The 22,295-nt window shown below is 55.2% G+C and overlaps 1 protein-coding gene across 2 annotated transcripts; it reads right to left on the reverse strand.

The window, feature by feature from the left end:
• Positions 1–353: 353 nt before the first annotated feature.
• On the reverse strand, positions 354–21,633 carry TRPC1 (transient receptor potential cation channel subfamily C member 1). 2 transcript variants are annotated; one of them, XM_078616633.1, is made up of 14 exons: positions 21,383–21,633; positions 18,984–19,129; positions 17,282–17,436; positions 15,921–16,022; positions 14,088–14,290; positions 13,841–13,972; positions 13,369–13,564; positions 12,002–12,338; positions 11,600–11,739; positions 7,235–7,378; positions 6,420–6,589; positions 4,906–5,107; positions 3,752–3,946; positions 354–3,311 (listed from the first exon to the last, which is right to left on the reverse strand). In XM_078616633.1, the coding sequence occupies exons 2-14, from the start codon at positions 19,108–19,110 to the stop codon at positions 3,084–3,086; spliced, it is 2,331 nt and encodes a 776-aa protein (XP_078472759.1). In that variant the 5' UTR covers positions 19,111–19,129; positions 21,383–21,633; the 3' UTR covers positions 354–3,083. The 2 variants fall into 2 exon arrangements, with proteins under 2 accessions (XP_078472759.1, XP_078472758.1); XM_078616632.1 differs by having other exon boundaries at positions 3,752–3,949.
• Positions 21,634–22,295: the final 662 nt, after the last annotated feature.

The following is a 22,295-nucleotide window of genomic DNA, read 5'->3' on the forward strand; positions in this document are numbered from 1 at the left end:
TAATAGGATACCATTGGCGGTTTTACGAGACGTGGTATAGACAATGTTGTTGTTATTATACTCACGTAAATCACCACGCTAGCTTGGAAGCGATTAAACGAGTGGGGAAGGTGAGAGTCTGTGCAGCACAATGCCACGTTGGGTATTTTCACGGAGCGTTGCACTCCGCTGTCGACACGGCAGAGGAGCGCCGAGTGCCTCGTGTTGAAAGTGCTCAAGAGGAACTCAAAGCCGCGGCTCACATTTCCACCATCGACGAAGGTTTCTCTGTAAATGGCGCACTTCACTTTACCGACGTTGTTTTTTTGAAACTCGGTTGTTGCACTGTATAAGATGAAATGGAAATAAAAATGTAAACTGAGAAAAAAACACATTTTATTTTTCCGTCTTAAGGTGTCAGTTGTCGAACAAAGTGGAACAACGCGAACGTCTAGGATACACCCAAAATATCGCACCTCCTAGCTCTCACATTCCTCCTCGAAGACGCCGGTGTTGGAACCATCAAGCGCATCATCACAACATCACCGCCAGGCCGATGCGCACCACATCTCCTTCAAGAGTGGAACATTCAAGGCACGAGCCGCAGTCGTGTAACTGTGGCCGTGCAGCCCAAACTATAGACCGTCTCGTAAACACATGGAGACACACCGACTAAAAGTCAACTTTATCTTTGACCAGAATCGATCCGGCCACAAATGATATCTGCTCAACTTAGTGGCTTGCCATCATCATGCGGAAATGTATAGCGGCGGCCGAAATAATCTACACGCATAGAGATGCATAGAGACTCGCGGAGATACATAGAGACTCAGAGACCCATCGAGACATACAGACCCATAGAGACCCATCGAGACATACAGACCCATAGATATACATCGAGATACACAGATAATAGAGAATCAGAGACCCATAGAGATACATTTAAGACAAGCCACAGTAGTGCGATTGTGGCCAAGCAAACCCCAAATTATGCACCAAATATTTAAACGACTGTAGTTCTGTGCTTCGACGAAAGAACAGGAAGAGAAAAACCGACACGAACTCTCTCTCCATCTCTCTCCTGAAGCCGTCTCGTGGTGGCCAGCTGTGGGCCCTCGACCCTGGCACCGATAGCTCCCGAAGAACGCGTTGCGACACGTACACGAACAACAGATGATAATTTGTCAGGAGGCAAAAGGCATATGAGTTGTTCTCCACAATAGTTTTTTTTCTTCTTGGGTCAGATGTCGTAAATATAAATGCGTAGTTAATCCAGCCACCAACACACAGGCTGATTCGTAAGGTTTGTCACGTAAACGAAACGTGCCGATTAGTTACTAGTTCAGCATTTCCCGGTTGTGTGTTGGAGGGTAAAACCCACTACAACATTTACAATTCGAGTACCGTCACGTTTCGCAAGGTAATTACAACAACAGCAACAACAACAACCACCACCACCAGCATCATCAGGCGAGAGCCAGAGTAGTGGAGAAATCCTCCTCCTGGTTCGGTCTTGATTAGAGGTGGGGATAAGTGTGATGTCGTCACTCTGAGCCAAGCAGATGCGAAGACCAGGGCGGGGGGGGGCGGGTTAATCTAGGCATATCAATTACAATGGGTAGCTATCATTAGTTGGGTTATTCAGAGTCAATCAACGCACACAATGTAAGAAATTCTGCGGGTGGTTATCGGTGAGTAAAGCACCGCGTGCCAACCCACGGGACTGCAACACTCAGCCTCTGGGTGGCAGACGAAGAGACTCCGACACCGTCGGTTTTTTTTCTTTCTGTTACCCTCAAGTTTTATTTCTAAAATGGTATTGATTAATGCTGATAATCACGACATCAAATTACACAAAGCACAGTATGGGCACGGCACAGGGCATTGACAATGTATCGTATGTATCGGACTGAGATGTGCCACCACGAATCATGTAAATACATTTGAGGAGAGGAGTCCAAGAGGGGGCATCGCACGGTTCACCTGCACGCTTTGGACACTCACGCTGCGCCGGCAATCATCGACGGCCACGCGGAATCATCAACGGCCACACGGAATCATCGACGGCCACGCGGAATCATCGACGGCCACGCGGAATCATCGACGGCCACGCGGAATCATCGACGGCCACGCGGAATCATCGACGGCCACACGGAATCATCGACGGCCATGCGGAATCATCGACGGCCACGCGGAATCATCGACGGCCATGCGGGATCATCGACGGCCACGCGGGATCATCGACGGCCACGCGGAATCATCGACGGCCACGCGGAATCATCGACGGCCACACGGAATCATCGACGGCCACGCGGAATCATCGACGGCCACGCGGAATCATCGACGGCCATGCGGGATCATCGACGGCCATGCGGGATCATCGACGGCCACGCGGAATCATCGACGGCCACGCGGAATCATCGACGGCCACGCGGGATCATCGACGGCCATGCGGAATCATCGACGGCCACGCGGAATCATCGACGGCCATGCGGAATCATCGACGGCCACACGGAATCATTGACGGCCACACGGAATCATCGATGGCCTGGAGGAATCGTCGGTGGCCACGAGTAGCGCGATAGACCGGACCGGACGCGCCGCTAGTTGAGTACAAGCTCTCAATCAACAAGCGCTGGAGATTCACCGGAGCATAGAATGAGCCGGCGACAGTGAAACCTCGATATCTCTTCTCTTCAGGGAACACCGATCCAAATCCAACGTGAGATGTGAGAAAACGTTCAACCAGGGAACCACTGTAATCGTATGAATGTAGATTTTTTTTTACGGGACTTTTTTTACGGGACAATTGGACGACTGTGGCTCGCGTCTTTCATTTCCCATTCATGGAGGAGATGTGGTGCGCATCGGCCCGGTGATGATGTTCTGATGGTGCGGTTGATGGTTGCACCACCGGCATCACCGAGGAGGAGACGGAGCCGTCAAAAGTCAGCAGGTGCGATGTGCTGGGTCTCGGATTTGGGGATTGTTCCGGACGTTCACGTTGTTCCGCTTCGTTCGACAAACGTGAAATATTTTTTAAAATATTTTTTTCGTAGTTACTTGAGCTAATGTAGTTCACGAGCGACGGGGCGAGCGGCCGCCTAGTTGCGGGTGTGGTAGGTGGCGTACTTGGCGGTGCGGAAGCCCAGCAGGTCGCGCATCTCGTTGCGGAATTTGCCCAGGTCCTGGCGCAGCTCGCTCAGGCTCTCCACCGTGGCCTGCTCCGACGTGTGCCGGCGGCGCCGCGCCGCCATAAGGTAGCGGTGGACCAGGCAGCACATCACCTTCTGGTAGCTGGCGGCGCGGCGCGCACGCACGCTGCGCCACTCCTGGGGGGGGGGGGCGGGGACAAAATGAGCACAGCGTGAACGCCGCTCGATGGCGGTCGCGACCGCGGTCCGTCTTTCGTGCTCGTGAGCCGATTTCGCCGCGAATTTCTACGTGGAGTGAACCACAACGCCGAGCAGAGACCCACACGTACCCCCTAGTGACGTCACACGTACCCCCTAGTGGTGTCACACGTACCCCCTAGTGACGCCTCACGTACCCCCTAGTGACGTCACACGTACCCCCTAGTGGTGTCACACGTACCCCCTAGTGACGTCACACGTACCCCCTAGCGACATCTCACGTACCCTCTAGTGACGTGCCTCACGTACCCCCTAGAGATGTCTCCCGCGTACCCCCAGGGTGCCCTAGCCGAAGCCAAATCACGGAGCTCGGCGCCCGCCCGCCCGCCCGCCCGCCATGCCCCCCGGGGGAGACTCACGCGGACGCTGCTCTCGCGCTTGGCCCTGCCGCTGGCGGTGTGCGACAGCACGAGCTTGCGCAGGCCGCCCAGCGCGTAGCACACCGTCTTGGGGTGCGGCAGCAGGTTGAACGGGGGCGGCAGCGTGCACTTGTCGTCAAAGTAGCTGAGCCACAGCTTTGCCCGGGCGAACTTCCACTCCTTGTCCTCGTGGTCCTGCTTAGGGGCGAGGGATGGCGGCGGCGGAATTAGTGGGCGAGGACGCTCGCTTGGGGGGGGGGGTGGGGATATTGCAGCACGTGTTCGGACAGACGCATGCCAGCGTGAGACGGCGCGGTGGATCGGAGGTCAGGACGCTGAGCTGGCGCCGTTGAGATCCTCGGCTTTTGGATCCAAGCGGCCGCCCGTGACTAGACTGGGCTCCCAGTGAGTGCGACGGTTTGAATCTGGTGATCGGTAACTGCGCACAACAACAACAAACTGAATCGCATTCGGTGTTGCACTTCATTCACGTGAATTTTAGGTTTAAAATATATATCTGTTTAACTCTATGTACGGTGCAAAAGAAGTTCAACATACATACACACACATAGGACCAACATTCTGAGAGTGGACCCCTAACGGGTGAGGCGCTAAAGGCCGCTCGAAGGCATTTTTTGGGAGACTCACCGCCGCTGGCTTATAAGGCCATGGCCGACTCACTATTTATTCATTTAAAATCTCTCTCCCGCGGCCGATCCCCGGCACGCACAAGGGCGCACCGCTCTCGGCGAGATTTCCAAAAGCGTTCGTCATTTGACGACGGCGAGGAATCGGCACTGCACACGAGGCTGACAGCTTTGAAACAGCCGCCCATCGCTGCGAGCAACTTCGCCACGCTAATTGGACACTCGTGTCGGGGGGGGGAGCGAAGGAAAGTTTTGATAATGGCAACAAATAACCGCGCGTCTAATTTTAGCGTCACACCCAGGCCACGCGCTGTGGTCGCAGCTCGAGCCGGCGGTCCAAGTTCAACACCGGGTCGCGTGGGGACTCGGTGTTTAAAGTGCGACTCAACCCTCAGCAAGGTCAAGGTTCTCCACCCCTGGTGGAAAACCACCCCCGGCATGGCCGCCGTCGACGGTGCCGCCGCCTTCGACTCGTCGTGGCGTTCGCGTCGCCCCGCGAGCACTCACAGCGATCAGCTGGAAGCTGTTGTGCAGCACGGCGACGAGCAGCTTGGCGAGGACGATGACCACCACGACGTTGTAGGTGCCCACGATGAGCGCCCCCACGAACGACTGCAGCTCGTCGGCCGTGGAGACGCGCGTCACGAACAGCGCCACGTGCGCCAGCGAGAACACGTACCAGAAGAGCGCCGAGCACGCGCCCAGGAACCTGCGGCGGCAACGTGCGGAGCGTCACCGGGGCGTGAAGGGAGCGCGGGAGAGGTCGGGTCAGGGAAATTGGTTGGCCATCGCACAAAGACGGTCGCCGCATCGAGCGCTTTCAGATGCGCTTCCGCGGACGTCTGTTTGTTCTCCTTCCCCCTCCATGCCTCCGATTATCACGATTGGCTACGTACGGTGCGAAAGAAGTTCAACATACATGAGAATGGGTCTCGATGGGTCTCTTCCCAGCAGCGGACATCAAACAAAGACTGTCACCCCATTGCGTGCGTTCAGATGCGCTTCTGCGGCCGTCTGGAACGCTCTTCCGACATTAGGAAGCCACTGGAGCTACGCGCTTTTAAATCATCATCTCGATTGAACACTCATTTCTTTAGAACTGCTTTCTGTGCTTAGTTTGTCCTTCCCCCGCACCTTAGATTAGCCACGGATAGTTACGTACGGTGCGAAAGAAGCTCAGCACACGGTACGTGCATGCGCACGTACGAAACGAGAGGGCACAACGGCGCGGCACGGCGTGTGGCGAACCAACTGGGACCCAGCGACAGCGACAGCAGCAGCGTCATCATTATCGCTGTCGTAACGCATCACCCCGCAAGCCTTCGTTTACACAAGGGGTGTGGGGCTGGTGGACTCACCACGGCTTACAAGGCAGTGGCTAGTGGCTGACTCAATGCAGCTCAGCGGTATTTGTGGCAGTCAGTGCTATCATTTGGGGCACCGCGGTGGTGAGATGTTAACTACCTCGCCTTGTGTACAGGAGGTCGTGGGTTAGATCCCGACCCTGACACCAGTTTTCATCTTCTCCCTGTGGTCGCGTGAATTTCTCTACGGGTCCTCCGATTTTTCCCTCCACATTTAGAATCGACATCACGCGTTTAGAGTATTTGGCTGCTGCTATATTGTCCACGTGTTGATAAGCCCACTTCGTTGAGCTGTTATTTGTGGCCAGGTCGCTTCTGAAAAAGAGCTATGTAGGCTCAGTGGGCCTTACCTGGTAAAAATAAACAATAGTTTATCGTTGTTATACCCAGACGGTGTCTGTGTTGTGGTCAGGCACACGAGTGGGCTCAGCGTGGAGTTACAATGTCCGTGGTGAGGACAGTGTTGGGTCTGGGGTTTGTGTTTTTCGCGGCGTGGGATTCGCATTTTGGCTTAGAGATGGCCGGGGCGGTGATGGCTGTGCATGCGGCCTGTGACCCAGCACTGATGGCCTTACCTGGTCAAAATAAAAAATAGTTTAAATAGTTGTAGCAAGCGGGCGTGCGAGTGTGCAAGCGTGCGAGCGAGCGAGGGCTCACGAGTGAAAGGTGTCGTTGCTCTGCCGCTCGCAGAAGATGCCCGGGCAGTCGGCGCCCTCGTCGGGGAACTTGGCGTAGAGCTGGGTGAGGCCCACAGCGAACGAGACGAGCACCAGCAGGTACATGCCCAGGAACTTGACGAAGTCACGCAGCATGCGCCCCATCGAGATCTGCGGTAGCACGGCCGGAGGCCGACGCAGCCACAAGACTGTCACGTGAAAACGAAGACGTCTGCCCGCGCGTGCCAAAGTGTCGACCCGATTTGTGACCGATGAGGCTCCTTAAGATTGTTCCGTGGAATTCGGTCGTGAATAGACTGAAGCTGAATGGGGGTGAGGAATCTGATCAACACGTGACTGGCTTGTGTAATTATTTGTGGTTGGCCACGTGTGTGGCTGCCCGTAACCCGGCGCTGTGGAGGCAGCAGCTAGGGTTGGTGGATCACCGCACGGATGTTGCTAAACTCCCTTCCTGTGGGCGTCGAAGAGGAGCCATACCCTACACTAAACATGTGGGAATACATCCATATGTATGGAATCGAGTGTTTCCCCCTCGCACGCGTGGGTTATCTCCGGGTGCTCCGGTTTCCGCCCACATGTAAACACCGTCATACATAGAGGACCGAAGAGCTTGGGAAACTGTCGGTTGCGCGAGCTCACCGTCTGGTTGCTGCCTTCACGCCTGTTCGTGGTTCCTCATCGCGCCTCTGAGTCATCCTCTCTCCCCACGAGATCGAGCGAATACCGGTGCGTTACAAGTTTAAAATAAAAATAATTATAATTTTAATAATATTTTCGCTGGCAGTGGTAGGGTACCTGCAGGGGCCCCAGCATGGAGCTGGTGGTGTACATGAAGAAGAGCCGCAGGTAGCTGAAGACGTTGGCAAACGCGAACAGCCCCTCGGCCACGAGCGTGGGGTGGAAGGCGTCCCAGTCCTTGCGCTCGGCGATGGCGTGGAACTGCGGGACGGGGCGGGGAGACGCGCGGGCTGCGGGTCACCGCGCGCAGGTTTGTGTGCCCTCCACAACAACGACAACATCCAACGTTTGCCAAGAGACGCGAGCAAGCTACACGGCCCCATGCTTTATTAAGCATGCCTAGATACACACGTGGCGGGAGGTGTACGGACTCTGACCGTACGGGTCTCATCGCTCGCCGTATCAACATTCGAGGCTCCCCCATCTCGCCGCACCTCCGATTTGCAGTGCGAAAGAAGTTCAACATACTTACATACCGCATGCAAGTGGCTTATTGCGTTACTGGAGAAAGAAAAAAATCCCCATAAACGATGTTCATGCCATACGTCACGGCGGTGCTATGCACGCGAAGGGATCCCTCCACAGAAACAACGGGAAATGGGAATTCCAAAAGTTAATTTCGTTTCCAGCCAGCAGGCATCTTCGTCTGGCTGTTCAATCGCCTCGTCAGCCAGGGAAAGGTCTTGAATTTACTTTGGCGCGTCCAGGTTTTTAGGCAAACCGCGACTGATGACATCACTGCTGCTGCTGCTGACTTATCGGACAGACGGCCATGTCATCCATCACGGTTACGGCCTCCGCCTGAAAGGTTTCTACCACATTTTGCACAATAACGAAATAGATAGAAATTGTGCAAGACGCTCTGGGCTTTCCCAAGCCCTGCAAAATAAAAAGCGTTGAGCTTGAGAGTGGGACAGCGATCGTTTGGCGCGTGTTCGCTTTGGCCAGCTGTCTAATACGTATTGGTGTAGAACACGCCGGTGCAATCTCACTGAGCCTGAGAATTATAATTTCATGCTGACCAACATTGTTCAACAAACGAACATATTGGCGGTACACCGGTGGTGATGTACGGTATAAAAAAAAAATCAGCAAATTTTTCGCAATCATTATTTTCCCCGGTCATAAAATCTCGCGGGGTGGTGGTGCATCAGAATCAGTTCTCGTGATGTCTAAGCAGTCGTAAGACGGAACGTTTATACGTGCGGCTGAACACGAAGCTTCGGGGCGTGTTGCCGTATCGCAGCACCGAGCCTGATGACGATTGCCTTGCTCCGTGTTCCAACGGCAACATTTGACTCCTCGTGCCCTGGACTTGCTCGCATCGTTCCTCGATTCGTTGCCGCAATAATTTATTGGTGGACGGTGACCATCAAAAGATCGTGACTCATGGTGTCACGCGTTCGAATGGGGAATGCGGCTGCTGAATCTAAGTGCAACTTCTGACGGAGAGTCCTACGGCTCGCTCAAGGTCAACAGTGACATCGCCGGACTGTGTTATAGGGCCAGTGTGTTGTTATGCTGCACCGGTGCACCGCCAATATGTCGAGGCTAGACCATGCTTGAAGCCGCTCTATGTTTGTCCTAAATTTAAAAAAAAGATCCCAGTTTTATTTAAACAAGAAATACAAACAGAGAGAGGTGCAAAAAGCACACAGCCTTCCCTGCGCATAATGCAACAACCATCAGCAGATCCTGAAGAAGTGCATTGTGGTCCTCTTGCTCAGGGTCACCGTCAAAGTGAATTTGAGTGAATGCGAGCAGCCGACAAGCCGTGCGTTGTTTAACGTGTTCCGTCGAGTGTTTGAAACTCTAAACTTTTGCGGGCCGGTGCTATTACTCACTAATGATGGGGCTTTTTTTTCTCGGTATTGACAGATTTTATTAAATGTGCCAGTCTCGGCCCTCTCCAGCTGGTGCTACGCGTGGCGTTTGTGATGTTTAAAACCCTCGTGTGTTTGTGTGTATGTATGTGTGTATGTGTGTGTATGTGTGTGTGTGTATGTGTGTGTGTATGTGTGTGTGTATATGTGTGTGTGTGTATGTGTGTGTGTATGTGTGTGTGTATGTGTGTGTATGTGTGTGTGTGTATGTGTGTGTGTGTATGTGTGTGGGTATGTCTGTGTGGGCATGTGTGTATATGTGTATGTGTGTGTATGTGTGTGTATGTGTGTGTGTGTATGTGTGTGTGTATGTGTGTGTGTGTGTTAGTGTGTGTGTATGTGTGTGTGTATGTGTGTGTATGTTTGTGTGTGTATGTGTGTGTGTGTATGTGTGTGTGGGTATGTCTGTGTGGGCATGTGTGTATATGTGTGTGTGTGTATATGTATGTGTGTGGGTATATGTGTGGGGAGCGGCAGTGTAGCGGTTAGCGCGCTGCGCTACAAACCTGGCGACCTGGGTTCGATTCCCGCTCACGGCAAACAGCAGTGACGATTATCTGAACCGGTTCTGGACCTCCCCTAGGTCGACTCAGCCTCAAATGAGTACCTGGTGTGACGTGTAAACATCGCCACTAGGGAGACAAAGGCGGCAGGGCGTGGTGCTGGCCACCTACCCCCCTCGTTTGCCGTTCCGGCCTTCGTAGGTGCTCGCTAACAGCACTTGCCCCTACAGTCTGTTAAGGCTATACGGGGGATCTTTGTCTTTGTTTTGCCACGTGCAGCGTGCGTGGTGGTGGAATCGCATCTTCGGCTGCAGCGTGGGCCTGGGTTTGACTCCGTGTGACACTCAGGAGCGTAGAGCTGTTTCCGTTCCTAGGCACTGGCAAAGCCAACAGACACACGGGAACGCCACTGCATCGGATATCCTTGGTGAAAACTGCATTTGAAGCACGGAACGGCGAAATTAAACGCACACGCCGGTTAAAGTTATATCGCCATCGATGAATTACGGTAAGCTACGCCAAGTAATCGTTATCGCCGTTGTGGAGAATAATTCGTAGCAAGATAAGAGGGCAAACCCGCCTCCTTCCCACAGTACGTGTTCAAGAGAGGGCCCTTGCTGATCACAAAACTGGCAGGTCACCAGCATTGATTCCAGCGAGCCTGACTCACTGTGTGTCGAAGCCGCTCCAGAGATTTGCTTGTCTTGGCTTCAAATCGCCCCGAAGATCGTGGGGGCCGCTGGGATGCGTAAGCGATACTTGGGTTACTCATACGGATAGACGGTTTAGCGAAGGAAAGGCTGCCTGCCTATCGATAGCGTGCAGAGCAATAATGGTGTCACCAGGAAGGTTTCACTTCGGCTCGAGAGGTTTATTCGAGGGAGTTTTACTTTGGGATGTTTGGCCAATTAATGTTTTTTTTATGCTGTGCATTTTGTACACTAATCTGAAGGAGGGTTTATTTTATATATATATTACACTAGCTCCTGAACGTATGAGCAGCAGCAACGCAGTGGTTAACTTGCAACGAACCCCGAAGACCCGAGTTCCATTCCTGGTCCCGGCTAACGTAAGTGGCGAGCGATAGCTGAAGCACTTCTGTGCCCCCCACATCGCTCAGCTGCTCTGACCAGATCGGTGAAGTATGGCCAAATCCCACCACAATGGGCCACCCTCTCCATGACTCGCACAGCATTGGCAGGCCTTCATCCAGCAGCGTCATTGTCAAGGGTTAATTCGTTCTGTTCCCTACTGGATAAAAAAATAAAATGTTCCTCTTGTTCCAGAGAGCGAGCGGCGTTGCTGTGGAATGACATCACCGTTGGGGGGAGCGCCGTCCCTGCCGTACGTTGAACTTTCTTCGAACCGCAACGTAGCCAGCGGAAGACCCGGTCAGACTTCCCACGCGGGGCGCAATGCCCCCCACCCCCCCACCCCCCACCCCGTGGCTCTTTCGCGTCGACGGCGGCCCCCAGTCTTTTTAATCCACCGAGTGCTCACCGGACACAACGCGGCCTCGCCGCGCGCATTCCGTCATTTGGCTGCCAGCTCACACGGTCGGCCGCGGGAGGGATTTATAGCTCTCAGCCCCGCCGGTGGGGGGGCGGGGGTGGGTGAGGGGCGCGAGGGTGGGTGGGGAACTGTGCGGGGGGGGGGCGCGGAAGTGGGGGGGTGCGGGGGTGGGTGGGGGGTGTAGGGGTGGGTGGGGAGCGCGGGGGTGGGGTTGGGCGTTGGGGTGTGGGGTGGGTGGGGGGGAGCACAAGGGTGGGTGGGAGACTGCGGGGGGGGGGGGGCGGTGGGTGGGGGGCGGGGGGGTGGGTGGGGGTGCGGGGGTGGTTTGGGGGGGGTGGTGGAGACGTGCTCTGAATGTGGTTAAATCACGAGCCTGCTTGCTGATATTCGGCTTTAGAATTGCGTTTCGTTATTTAATGAATTGCTTTTAGCTCTGTGCGGCGGCTTGCGACCTCTAGGTGAAACGCGCTTCGTAATTGTACATCATCATCATTATTACCACGGCGCAGCGCCACCGCGCTCACCTTGCAGTTGGCGACCACCTTGAGGGTGAACGTCGCCACGTAGAGCGAGTTCATGACGAAGCTGAGTTGGTTCCGCGACTCGGCCATGAAGTCATCCAGACTCTCGTACCAGAGCTTCTTCACGTCGGCCCACAGCAGCCCTGCGCGTCGACCCCCCCACCCCCCACACCGCGGGCCGAGGGTCGACAGAGGAAGACGCCGGGGCCGGGACGAGGGCGGCAGCGCAGGGCACGTGGGGGGGGGGGATGCACGAGATAGTGACACAATCAGCAGGTGACATTTGGCACCCGAGTGGCATCACCGTGATGATGACGACGACGACGACACTCGTCGCCAGGCTCGTTGCCGCGACGGCGACGACGAGGACTGCGCACGGAGGCGCCGCGCGGGGCCCGCACCCACCGGCCATCCACATGATGATGAGGTAGTCGACCAGCTCCAGCGCGGGTCCCATCGTGTTCTTCTTGTCCTCGTTGTACACCAGCGAGTAGTGGTTGAGCAGCAGCAGGAAGGTGAAGTACGACGCGCCGTGCGCCACGAACTTGGTGAAGGGGGCGTGCGCCACGCGGCCCAGCCGGGAGCGCGGCCCCAGCAGGTAGGCGAGGGCCAGGCCCGGCCAGGCGAGGCCAAGCGCCAGCACGGTGAGGCCCTTGGCCACGGCGTGCCGGCGCCGGTAGCCCGACACCTCGCCGTACCACACCGTGTTGAGGAACTGCTGGCAGTTGGACTGCGACACGAACTGTCGGGCGGCCCAGGGCCCAAGCGAGTTGCAGACAAACGACAACGACAACAAGATTTCGATGTAAAGCTTCTTTCGTGACTGCGGGGATTCATCTTCTTGGTTCTTTCGGTAAAGTCACGTAGAAGGGAAATAATAAAATAATAAAAATAAAACACAATAAAATACAATTCTCACGACGTTTCGGCAAGCAGCCGTCCTCGGTGACTTTACCGAGAGAACCAAGAAGATGAACGACAAGATTGTTGGAGGAAAGTCGGGACGAGTGGACATCGAGGTGGCCCTCATCTGTTGACGGACCTGAGCCAGCGGTGGGAGCGTTCCGCGTTGATGGGGGGGGGGCGAGATGATTCGCGATCGCTCTTCGCGCGAGGCCTCCGGTGGAAACAGCGAACCGAGTTTGTGTCGTTAAGACCCTCCACCGCCTGACGCGCCCCAAACAAATTCAACTGTCGCGTCCGCACGCGTTTGCCTGTGGTTCCTCCTCCATATCGGTCGTGCAAATGAGAACTCCTCTCCTGGTCTCTCGCGTTCTCACCTGGGTCAATCAAAATCAACTTGTAACCTGAACAAACGAGACCACGCTGGTATCCTCTGTACCCCGACGGCGTTCGTTCGGTACTTGCGGAGCTGCATTGGCTTCCGGGTTTGCCGAACTAATACATGAGGTCATCACACTCGTTACACACAAAGCGCTTGCCACAAATGAACCACAGTACCTTGCTGATCTTGTCAAGGAGCATAAAACATCACGCAAACTCCGGTCATTGGCTGGGCCATCGAACAAAGACGGTCACCGCATGGGGCGCTTTAAGATGCGCCGTCTGGAACGCTCTTCCTTCCGATATTAAGAAGCAACTGGAGCTATGCAACTTTTAAATATGGATGGAAAGCAATTATTTCTTTAGAACTACTTTTTGTTGTTTAGTTTGTTGTCCTTCCCCCCGCACCTCCGACTAGCGCGGTTGGCTACGTGCGGCGCGAAAGAAGTTCAGCGTACACGCCCATCCGTGCGTGCGTACGTACGTACCTCCTTCTGGTCGTACTTGATGGCCAGCTTGAGGCGGCTCAGGTTCATGCGCTCCTCCAAGAGGCCGCGCTTGTCCACGGGCTCGTCGCTGGCCGTGTGGTTCAGGATGGCCTCCAGCTCGCGGGAGTTGCGCGCCTGCGCCAGCAAGTCCTTGGCGAAGCTCTTGCACTGCTGCGCCAGCTGCTCGTAGTCGTTCCTGGGCACAGCCACGTTCCCGCTCAGCCGGCTCCACGCTGCTTCGCCCCGAGGATTTCCCAAAGCTCACCGCTTGGACGTAAGAGGTCCAATCCGCGATGAAAACAACGGGGGCTGTTGCCCGGCCGCGGTGGCTACGGGCGCGCACGTGTCCTGTGATCCAGCCTCGACTATGCTGAGCCACGTGCTTCTCCATCCTCACCCCTAGGCCCTTTACTCTCGGCGGGACTGCCCGTGCTAGCACTCCGCGCCGCGTTCCACCCCGCGCTGGGCTGACCTGAACTCGACCTCGACGAGGCTGAGCTCCTTGAGGTCCACGCTGAGCTCGAAGGCGCGCAGCACGGGGTCCTCCTCGGTGAGCATGATGAGCGCGGGGCTGGCGAGCGCGCGGTAAATGTCCAGACGGAACCTGCGATCGAGGGGGGTGGAGGAGGGGGGTACTCAGCCGCCGGACGGACCGAGTCCTCGGCAAAGAACGCGACGGGCACCGGTGTTTTTACGCAAGCGGCGAAAAAATATTTCACCGGGAGTGTCGCAGGCTGTCCTTGCGGTTCTTGGCCTGGCAGATGCAGCACTCGCAGCCGACGGCGTGCGGCCTCGGCAGCGAGATGTCCTGCTTGAGCAGCACGGTGAGGATCTCGTAGTTGTCGCGGTGCGCGGCCAGGATGACGGGCGCCACGTCCATGCTGGTCGAGTACTCGGGGTTCTGCATCTTCTGCATGAGCTTCTGCGTGGCGAGTGGCGCCATCGCGTGGCGGGAGGGGGGGGAGACGGGCGTCGCGGGATCAACTCCACGCCTGTCAACCCCTTATCAGTGCCCTACCTTATTGCAGACCCAGCTCAGACCTTATTGACCACCTCGTACCCTTATAAATCTCAAGGTTTATCCGACAAAGTCCCATCACAAGGAAGAAACTCAAACAAATAGACACGGGTTTTTTTTGCCCGTATTGAAATGGCTCTATGCCGTATGGACCTGAAAACTCAATTTCCCTGTACAAAAATACGGGGCAAATAGTATGGTTTGCCAGGTATGCAACTCCACCCTCAATATATTATTGTACATTACATACATCATTTTTATTTAACCAGGTAAGGCCCACTGAGCTACATAGCTCTTTTTCGGAAGCGACCAGGGCCACAAATGATAGCCCAATGCAGTGGCTTATCACCATCACGTGGGCATTCATGGCAGCCAAATGCTCTGAACGCACGTTGATTCTAAAGGCGGAGGAAAAGATCGGAGGACCCCGAGGAAAGTCCACGCGGCCACGGGGAGAACGTGCAAACTCCAAAAATAGTGGCTCTGATGAGAGGAGGCTCCTGGAGGCTTCATCCCTCAGCTGTAACCTCCGACGTGCGGGAATGTGTTTGTCGCATTCAGTTGGTCGGTCCGCGTACTGGCCTCATTGCGATGTCTCTCGTCGCTCATTCACACGTTGGTCGCAACCCTTCTCAAATGATCCACGATAGCGCACGTGTTCAGCCATGTGGTGGTTTTACAGCTGCAAGCTGTGTCCTTGACCCACCACCTACCAACAAGATATTGGCTACACGTGCCAACGTATCCATCACATTCTCACCGATAGAGCTCGTCCTCACCGGCGGCCCGTCACTTTTCACGGCTGAATTGTATTTAACGGCGTAGAGATTTGATGTTAAATTCCAAATGTGAACCCTATATTTAAATTGTTTTCTACCTACAGCTTGTAGTCCGCCCCCTAGGGACCTAACGATTCCTTTATTGCAGAATTCGAGAAATGTTGCTTTTAACGGCGGGTGGTCACAAATTAGATTCACAAACCGATACCGTTTCGATTTAAAGCTTTCGTGACTGCAGGGATTCATCTTCTTGGTTCTATCAGTAAAGTCACGTAGAAGGGAAGTAATAAAATAATAAAAATAAAACATAATAAAATAATTATCACGACGTTTCTTCACCTGAGGACGGCTGCTTGCGTTGTGGCCGAAACGTCGTGAGAATTATTTTATTATGTTTTATTTTTATTATTTTATTACTTCCCTTCTACGTGACTTTACCGAAAGAACCAAGAAGATAAACCGATACCGGTTATGCGCGCGTGGCGTCGGCACCACCACACGGCACGCCCGACGGCACGGCTGGTGCCGTACGCGCGATGCGGGCGGCGCCCAGCGGTGCGGGTGGGTGGGCGGGTGGATGGAGGGGTGGGTGGGTGGGCGGGCGGGTGGAGGGGTGGGTGGGCGGGTGGATGGAGGGGTGGGTGGGTGGGCGGGCGGGTGGAGGGGTGGGTGGGTGGGCGGGTGGATGGAGGGGTGGGTGGGTGGGCGGGTGGATGGAGGGGTGGGTGGGTGGGCGGGCGGCTGGAGGGGCTCACCTCGATGGTTGGCTTGGAGGCGCGGCGCGGCCGGTGGTTGAGCAGAATGTCCACGGCCCCCACCACACCGGCGTCGATGGCCACGAGCAGGGCGTCGTTGGCCTGCTCGCCGTCGGCACAGGGCGCGAGAGCTCGTGGTCAGCATTGGCGGCCATGACTTAAAGTCGGACCGGACTGCACCCTCACCCCCCCACCCGTGTGCCTCTGGTGGCGGGGTGAATTCGCCCGCTCGCGACTCGATAATTGGTCGCTCTGCACAGGGCTCTGCACAGGGCTGCGATTGACTTCCCTGCCGCTGCTGCTGTTTCAGATGCGCTTCTGCGGCCGCCTTCGAACGCTCTTTCTTCCTTCCTTCCGATATTCGGAAGCCAGTGGAGCTCTGCACTTTGAAACCATCATCTAGATTGAAAACTCATTTCTTCAGAAGTACTTTTAGTGTTTAGTTTGTTGTCCTTCGCCCCGCACCTCCGATTATCGCGGTTGGCTCCGTACGGTGCGAAAGAACTTCAACGTACGGTACCTACATCTCTGCGTGTTATGCAAGGCGCTCTGAGCGGTGAATCACGAATCACCTGCACCATCCCCAATTGTTTCCTCTCGTTACTCCTGCTGCCCTTCTCCCGACGGTGACCCCTACCGCAGCGCCCCTAACGCACGCTATAAGAGTTGTCGTGAGCACCGAAAGTGCTCGCAGACCGCCGTCATCGCCGTCCATTCATCGTTTTACGACGACGACGACAAGGATCACCGCGGGGAGCGGGAACGCGAGCGGGAGGAGGAGCGAGGAGCCGGACGGAGAGACGGCGGTGGCGCAGGAGTTCTCGAAGGGACGAGGAGGGAGAGCGCCCAGGGCAAGGGGACACGCGGCCACAAGCCATGCAGTCCTCGACGTCGCCGACGAGCGGACAAGAAGGGACACGTGCAGGTGTTGGGGCGCCGCGGTGACACGATGTTAATTCGCTCGCCGAGTATACAGGAGGTCGTTTGGATTTTTATCCGGGTCTTCCGGCTTTTACCTCCACAGTTAGAATCGACATCGCGCTTTTAGAGTATTTGGCTGCTATACATGTCCACGCATTAGTAAGCCACTTCGTTGAGCTGCTATCCCTTGTGGCCAGGTCGCTTCTGAAGAAGAGCTAGATAGCTCAGTGGGCCTTGCCTGGTAAAATAAAATAAAAATTGTTTAATCGGAGGTGCATTTGTGACCAGGCTTCTAAAAACGAGCTATATAAATACCTCAGTGGGCCTTACCTGGTCGAATCAATCAACAAGTATAAGTTGAATCGGTGTAGGTGTTGGGGGAAGGGAGGCTCGATTGCCGCGGGTCCGAATCGTCGCCGTCACCCTGAGCGTGGCCGCACCTGGCACGAGTGCTGCAGCAGCAGCACGAGCACGTCCAGGTTCTCGTTCTCGATGGAGATGTTCACGGCGCTGCGGCCCAGCACGTCCAGGCAGTCCACGTTGAGGCCCGAGCGGCCCCGCTCCTCCAGCAGCCGCCGCACCATGTAGTAGTCGCCTGGGGGCGGCACGCACGGCGGTGGCGGCCACGGCGGAGTCAGCCTCGCGGGCCACGCAAGGAGGCCGCGGTCGCAGCGGGAGCTTGTCTAGCGCATGACGGGGTTAAAGAGCGCGTGAAGGTGCGCTGCTGCTGCTCGCAAACAGAGCGTGGTGCTCGCAAACAGCGCTGGTGGTGCGCTGCTGCTAGCAAACGGCACGTGGTGATGTGCTGCTGCTCGCAAACAGAGCGTGGTGCTCGCAAACAGCAGGAATGCACAACCGCTACCACGCTTGTGCCATGTGACCACCACACTGCATGGTCTGATGCTCTCATCCTGCTCTAGGCCACGTGGAGGTGCCCTTACTCACTCACTGAGCACAGCTGCTGCTGCTGCTGCTGCTGAATAAACTAAGCATGGCCAGGACGGGCAGGAGATCTTGATGGCGGTGCTGATCGTCACCCCTACCATGCAGTGCGGTGCTGCGAGTTCTCCGGTTTTTTCCCGCATGAAGAGAAACTCTCAACGGTGGGATTAACCAAACATCAGAACTCAGTGAATATTTTCTTCGTAATTTTTTTTACAATAATTAGCAAGTTGGGTGGCTTTCACTACCCTCGTGAATACATAGAGAGGAGCAATGGATTTTTACATTCCGTTGTTTATGTATTCCCCAGGATTACAAACACTTGCCAGTCACCAATGACTGCAGCAGATCCAACTTGCTCATATGCTTTCTCACTTAATTAAATTTTGATGAATTATTCACCGGACATATATAACGTGAACGATCTGCGCAGATAGGCTTCATAATCTGGACATGTTGTAACGATCGATAGATTCTCGAAGGATGTTTGGAGATTGCAATCAATCTCCACCATAGGTAGGTAAAGCACCTTGCCGTGGGGGCTGATCAGCGGAAAGGAAAACGATTCAAGTCGAAAGAACAGTGGGACATTGAAAGCAGAGTGGGGTAACCTCTATTTTGATTTGAAGCTTTCGTGACTGCAGGAATCCATACTCTTTGGTTCTTTCGGTAAAGTCACGTAGTTAGAAATAAAATAAAAAACAAATCACGTTTCGATTGCAACACAAGCAATCATCATCAGGTGGGAAAACCACAGCAATAATTTTTTTGTTGTTTCAAAAACGTCGTGATTTGTTTTTATTTGATTTCAAATGACGTGACTTTACCGAAAGAACCAAAGAGTATAACCTCTATTTTTTTTAAACCCAAGCCAAATTTTTTAAAATATTCCTGATTAGCCTTTGAAAGCCACAGATTCTGCCAACGTAGCGGACAGGCACAACCTGTTCGTCAAACGAGTCGAGATGCCACCGAGCGGCATTGAGCTGTCAACTCGGCAGACGCGACTTCTGATTTCCGGCCACGGCAACTGCGAGCGGCGAGCGGTCCCGCACCCGCGCCGGTCGGGATGGCCAAGTTTGGTGAAACGGCGCGCGCTCTTGAGTCTTGGCCAAACACAGCGCGTTGGGAGGCGTTCACCCAGCGGCGGATTGATGCGGGGCCGCAGCTGCGCATCGTTCCTGTGTGAGAGAAAAGCACCTTTCTCGCAGGCCAGCAGGAAGATCTTCTCGTCGATGGTGGTGTCCTCCTTGACCTCGCGCATGTCCTTGAGGTTGAGAAACTTGTCGGAGCCCGGCTCGTCCCGGCTCTGGTAAAGCCCGGCCATCTCCGCACCACCGCCGGCCCTGGACACGAAAATCACCGTGCGCATCAACCACCACCATCATTGCCATGGACACCACGACAACCACCACCAACTCAACCACCACCATCGCCATGGACACCACGAGAACCACCACCAACTCAACCACCACCATCGCCATGGACACCACGACAACCACCACCAACTCAACCACAATCATCATCGTCATAGACCAAACTACAACCACCAACTAAACCACTACCATGGGCATGGACCCCACTAAAACCACCAAAGACAAAGCTCCCCCGTATAGCCTTAACAGACGTTTGGGGCAAGTGCCGTTAATGATCACCTATGAAGGCCGGCACGGCACGTGAGGGGGTGGGTGGCCAGCACCACGCCCGGCCACCTTTGTCTCTCTAGTGGCATGTTTACCCATCGCGTGATGCACTCATTTGAGGCAGAGTCGACCTAGGGGAGACCCAGGACCGGTTCAAATAATCGTCAACGGTGTTGGCCGTGAGCGGGAAATCGAACTCGGGTCGCCGGGTTTCGTAGCGCAGCGTAGCGCGCTAACCACTGCGCCACCGCTCCCAACCACATCCACCAGCTGCCGCATGAGCGGCTTCCCGCACACGAGGAGGTGTTGGTGTTGTTGGTGGTGGTGGTGGTGTTGGTGTTGTTGGTGTTGTTGGTGTTGTTGGTGTTGTTGGTGGTGGTGGTGGTGTTGGTGTTGTTGGTGTTGTTGGTGTTAGTGTTGTTGGTGTTGTTGGTGTTGTTGGTGGTGTTGATGTTGTTGGTGTTGTTGGTGTTGTTGGTGGTGTTGTTGTTGGTGTTGTTGGTGTTGTTGTTGGTGGTGTTGTTGGTGGTGGTGGTGGTGTTGTTGGTGGTGGTGTTGTTGGTGGTGGTGGTGGTGGTGTTGTTGGTGGTGGTGTTGTTGTTGGTGGTGTTGTTGGTGTTGGTGGTGTTGGTGTTGTTGGTGTTGTTGGTGTTAGTGTTGTTGGTGTTGTTGGTGTTGATGTTGTTGGTGTTGTTGGTGGTGTTGTTGGTGGTGTTGGTGTTTTTGTTGGTGTTGGTGTTGTTTGTGTTGTTGGTGGTGCTGGTGTTGTTGTTGGTGTTGTTGGTGGTGTTGTTGGTGTTGTTGTTAGTGTTGTTGGGGCATTTCGAGCCGTCTCGACCTGCGCCGTGCCTCCTCTGGACCGCGTGAGCTCAGTCGAACCCCGCTGCGTAACGTGGAGTGGACAAACTGGGCACAGCCGCACACACCACGCACGCTGCACGTGTAGCTGCACGTGTAGCGTGCAGTGCACACCGTGTGTGTAAGCGTGCGTGTGTACACACACACACACACGTATACAGCGCAACGCTGTGTGTACACACGCAGGGCACACGGTGGTCGGCAATAAACCAGCCGTAGAATCAAGTTAACGCGACATTTCAAATCGATTCAGAGTGCCGACCATCACGACATCGACAATCTCGCACTCCAGTTGCGATGTTGAGTCAAATCGGTTGCAAGAAACCGGTTTATATCCTCCAAACGCGACGGTACAGCAGCGCTGAATACTGAAACCCACGTCCAGACCGGAGTAAAACCCCAGCACAGTTGATGAAGGGTTGTTTAAGGAGGGCCCACGGTTGTTTATACGTGAGACGGCTGCGGCACTGCTAATGCCGCCGTGACGAGCTCGCATCTCACCGCGCGGGAGCATTGAGTGGGTGCTGACATTGGCAAGACGTTTCGGCCACGAACACAATCTTAGGTGCCAGAATTCGCCGCAGAGACCCAGTAGCCGGCGCTGGTGGTTACGTTGTGTTTTGATGACGAGTACAGTACGTGTTGTCACGTGCAGCCAGGCGCATCGGCGTGAGCCAGCTGACCACCGATGCCGCCGTACATGATGTGGACAGCATTGGCAAATCAACTCTTGGGTGGGTGGCGCAGTGGTGAATGCGCAGCGACTGTGAACCCACGCCAGCCCGAGCAGGATTGTCGGCCACGGCTAACCTCAAGTGGCCAGCGATGTCGGAACCGGTCCCTGTGACCTCGACTCCCCTCCCTTCACCAACCCGCAATGACCATCGCGGTTAAATGTGGTCAAAACAACATCCCCCCCCATGTGGCATCACGGCGTGTGAAGGTGTTGATCCAGCGCGGATTTAACACGAAGAATGGCTTCCGGGCGTTACGACCCACAGCCGTGTCGCGGCTCCGCGTGACGTCCGCGCTGCGTGACAATAACAACGTCGATGGCGTGCAGCAGCCCGCACGGCGCAGCTCGGCCGGCCTGTGTACCTTAGCTCGCGTCCAGCAATAAACACGGCGGGTCCCGGGCCCGCTGCCTGGGCATGCGAGCTGGAGGTCGCCCTTGGCTGATAGGGGAGCTCTCCTAGAGCTCCGTGGCGCTCCGTGTCGGCAGCGGCGCCACCGCGGAACGATCAAAAATCCCCCAAATCAACAAGAGAGGTAACCACACAGAGAAAGAGAGAGAAACGCGAGCAAGGGGCCTACTCGCTCGCTCGCACCGTCACATCGACAGCAGCAGTAGCAGCAGCGCCTCCAAGCGAGCGGAGCGCGCAGTGCGGACAGCGCTCGGCTCGCCGCGGCGCTGTCCACGGAGCGGGGGTGCTGAGTTCCCTCCCACAACGAGTCCCCTTGCTATGCCGCGTGGGAAATGCAATAGCCCATGGAAAGCACACCACGTCATAAGCACGCATACGTTTTTGCATTATAATAATATATTGAACGTTTGTGATTTAAACCACTCACTACTCCCTCTCCAGGGAAACACGAGACAGCGTACAGAGCGTCATGGTGTAGAAAACAAAATCTCTCAACCCTCACGTGCCGTGACGCATTCAACACAACCCAATGCTGACCAGGTCTCTGGTAGCTCAGCCTTGTCTCCCTGACGTGTCTGCTCGAGACGAGACTAAATAAACTAGAGTTGCTCGCCATAACTTCACGTGGCCGCATGGAAAGAGATCCGCAGGGCGAACCAGGCTGCGTTGGGGCTGCCACGTGCTCACCCACAGCAGAGACGAGTCTGGGTCTGCGTTAGCACCGACTTTATTTCACAGTTCAACGTTGTTCGTGCAGCATTAAGTAACATCTCACGTTCGGTCACTCCGGGTTGCAACACAAAATGCGATCTTTGGGAGTTCATGGCTTTCTGTTGGCACCGCACTTCTGTGATGTCTCGCCCGTC

Source organism: Lampetra planeri, chromosome 51 (genome assembly GCF_965212315.1).
Source record: "Lampetra planeri chromosome 51, kcLamPlan1.2.h2, whole genome shotgun sequence".
Lineage (NCBI taxonomy): Eukaryota > Metazoa > Chordata > Hyperoartia > Petromyzontiformes > Petromyzontidae > Lampetra > Lampetra planeri.

Coding starts and splice junctions, on each gene's coding strand:
- TRPC1 (XM_078616632.1), bottom strand. CDS start 19,110: ATGGCCGGGCTTTACCAGAGCCGGGACGAGCCGGGCTCCGACAAGTTT. Junction 13,565..13,840: donor CTCGTCGAGGTCGAGTTCAG/GTCAGCCCAGCG, acceptor GGCTGTGCCCAG/GAACGACTACGAGCAGCTGG. Junction 3,950..4,905: donor ACAGCTTCCAGCTGATCGCT/GTGAGTGCTCGC, acceptor CTCGCCCCTAAG/CAGGACCACGAGGACAAGGA.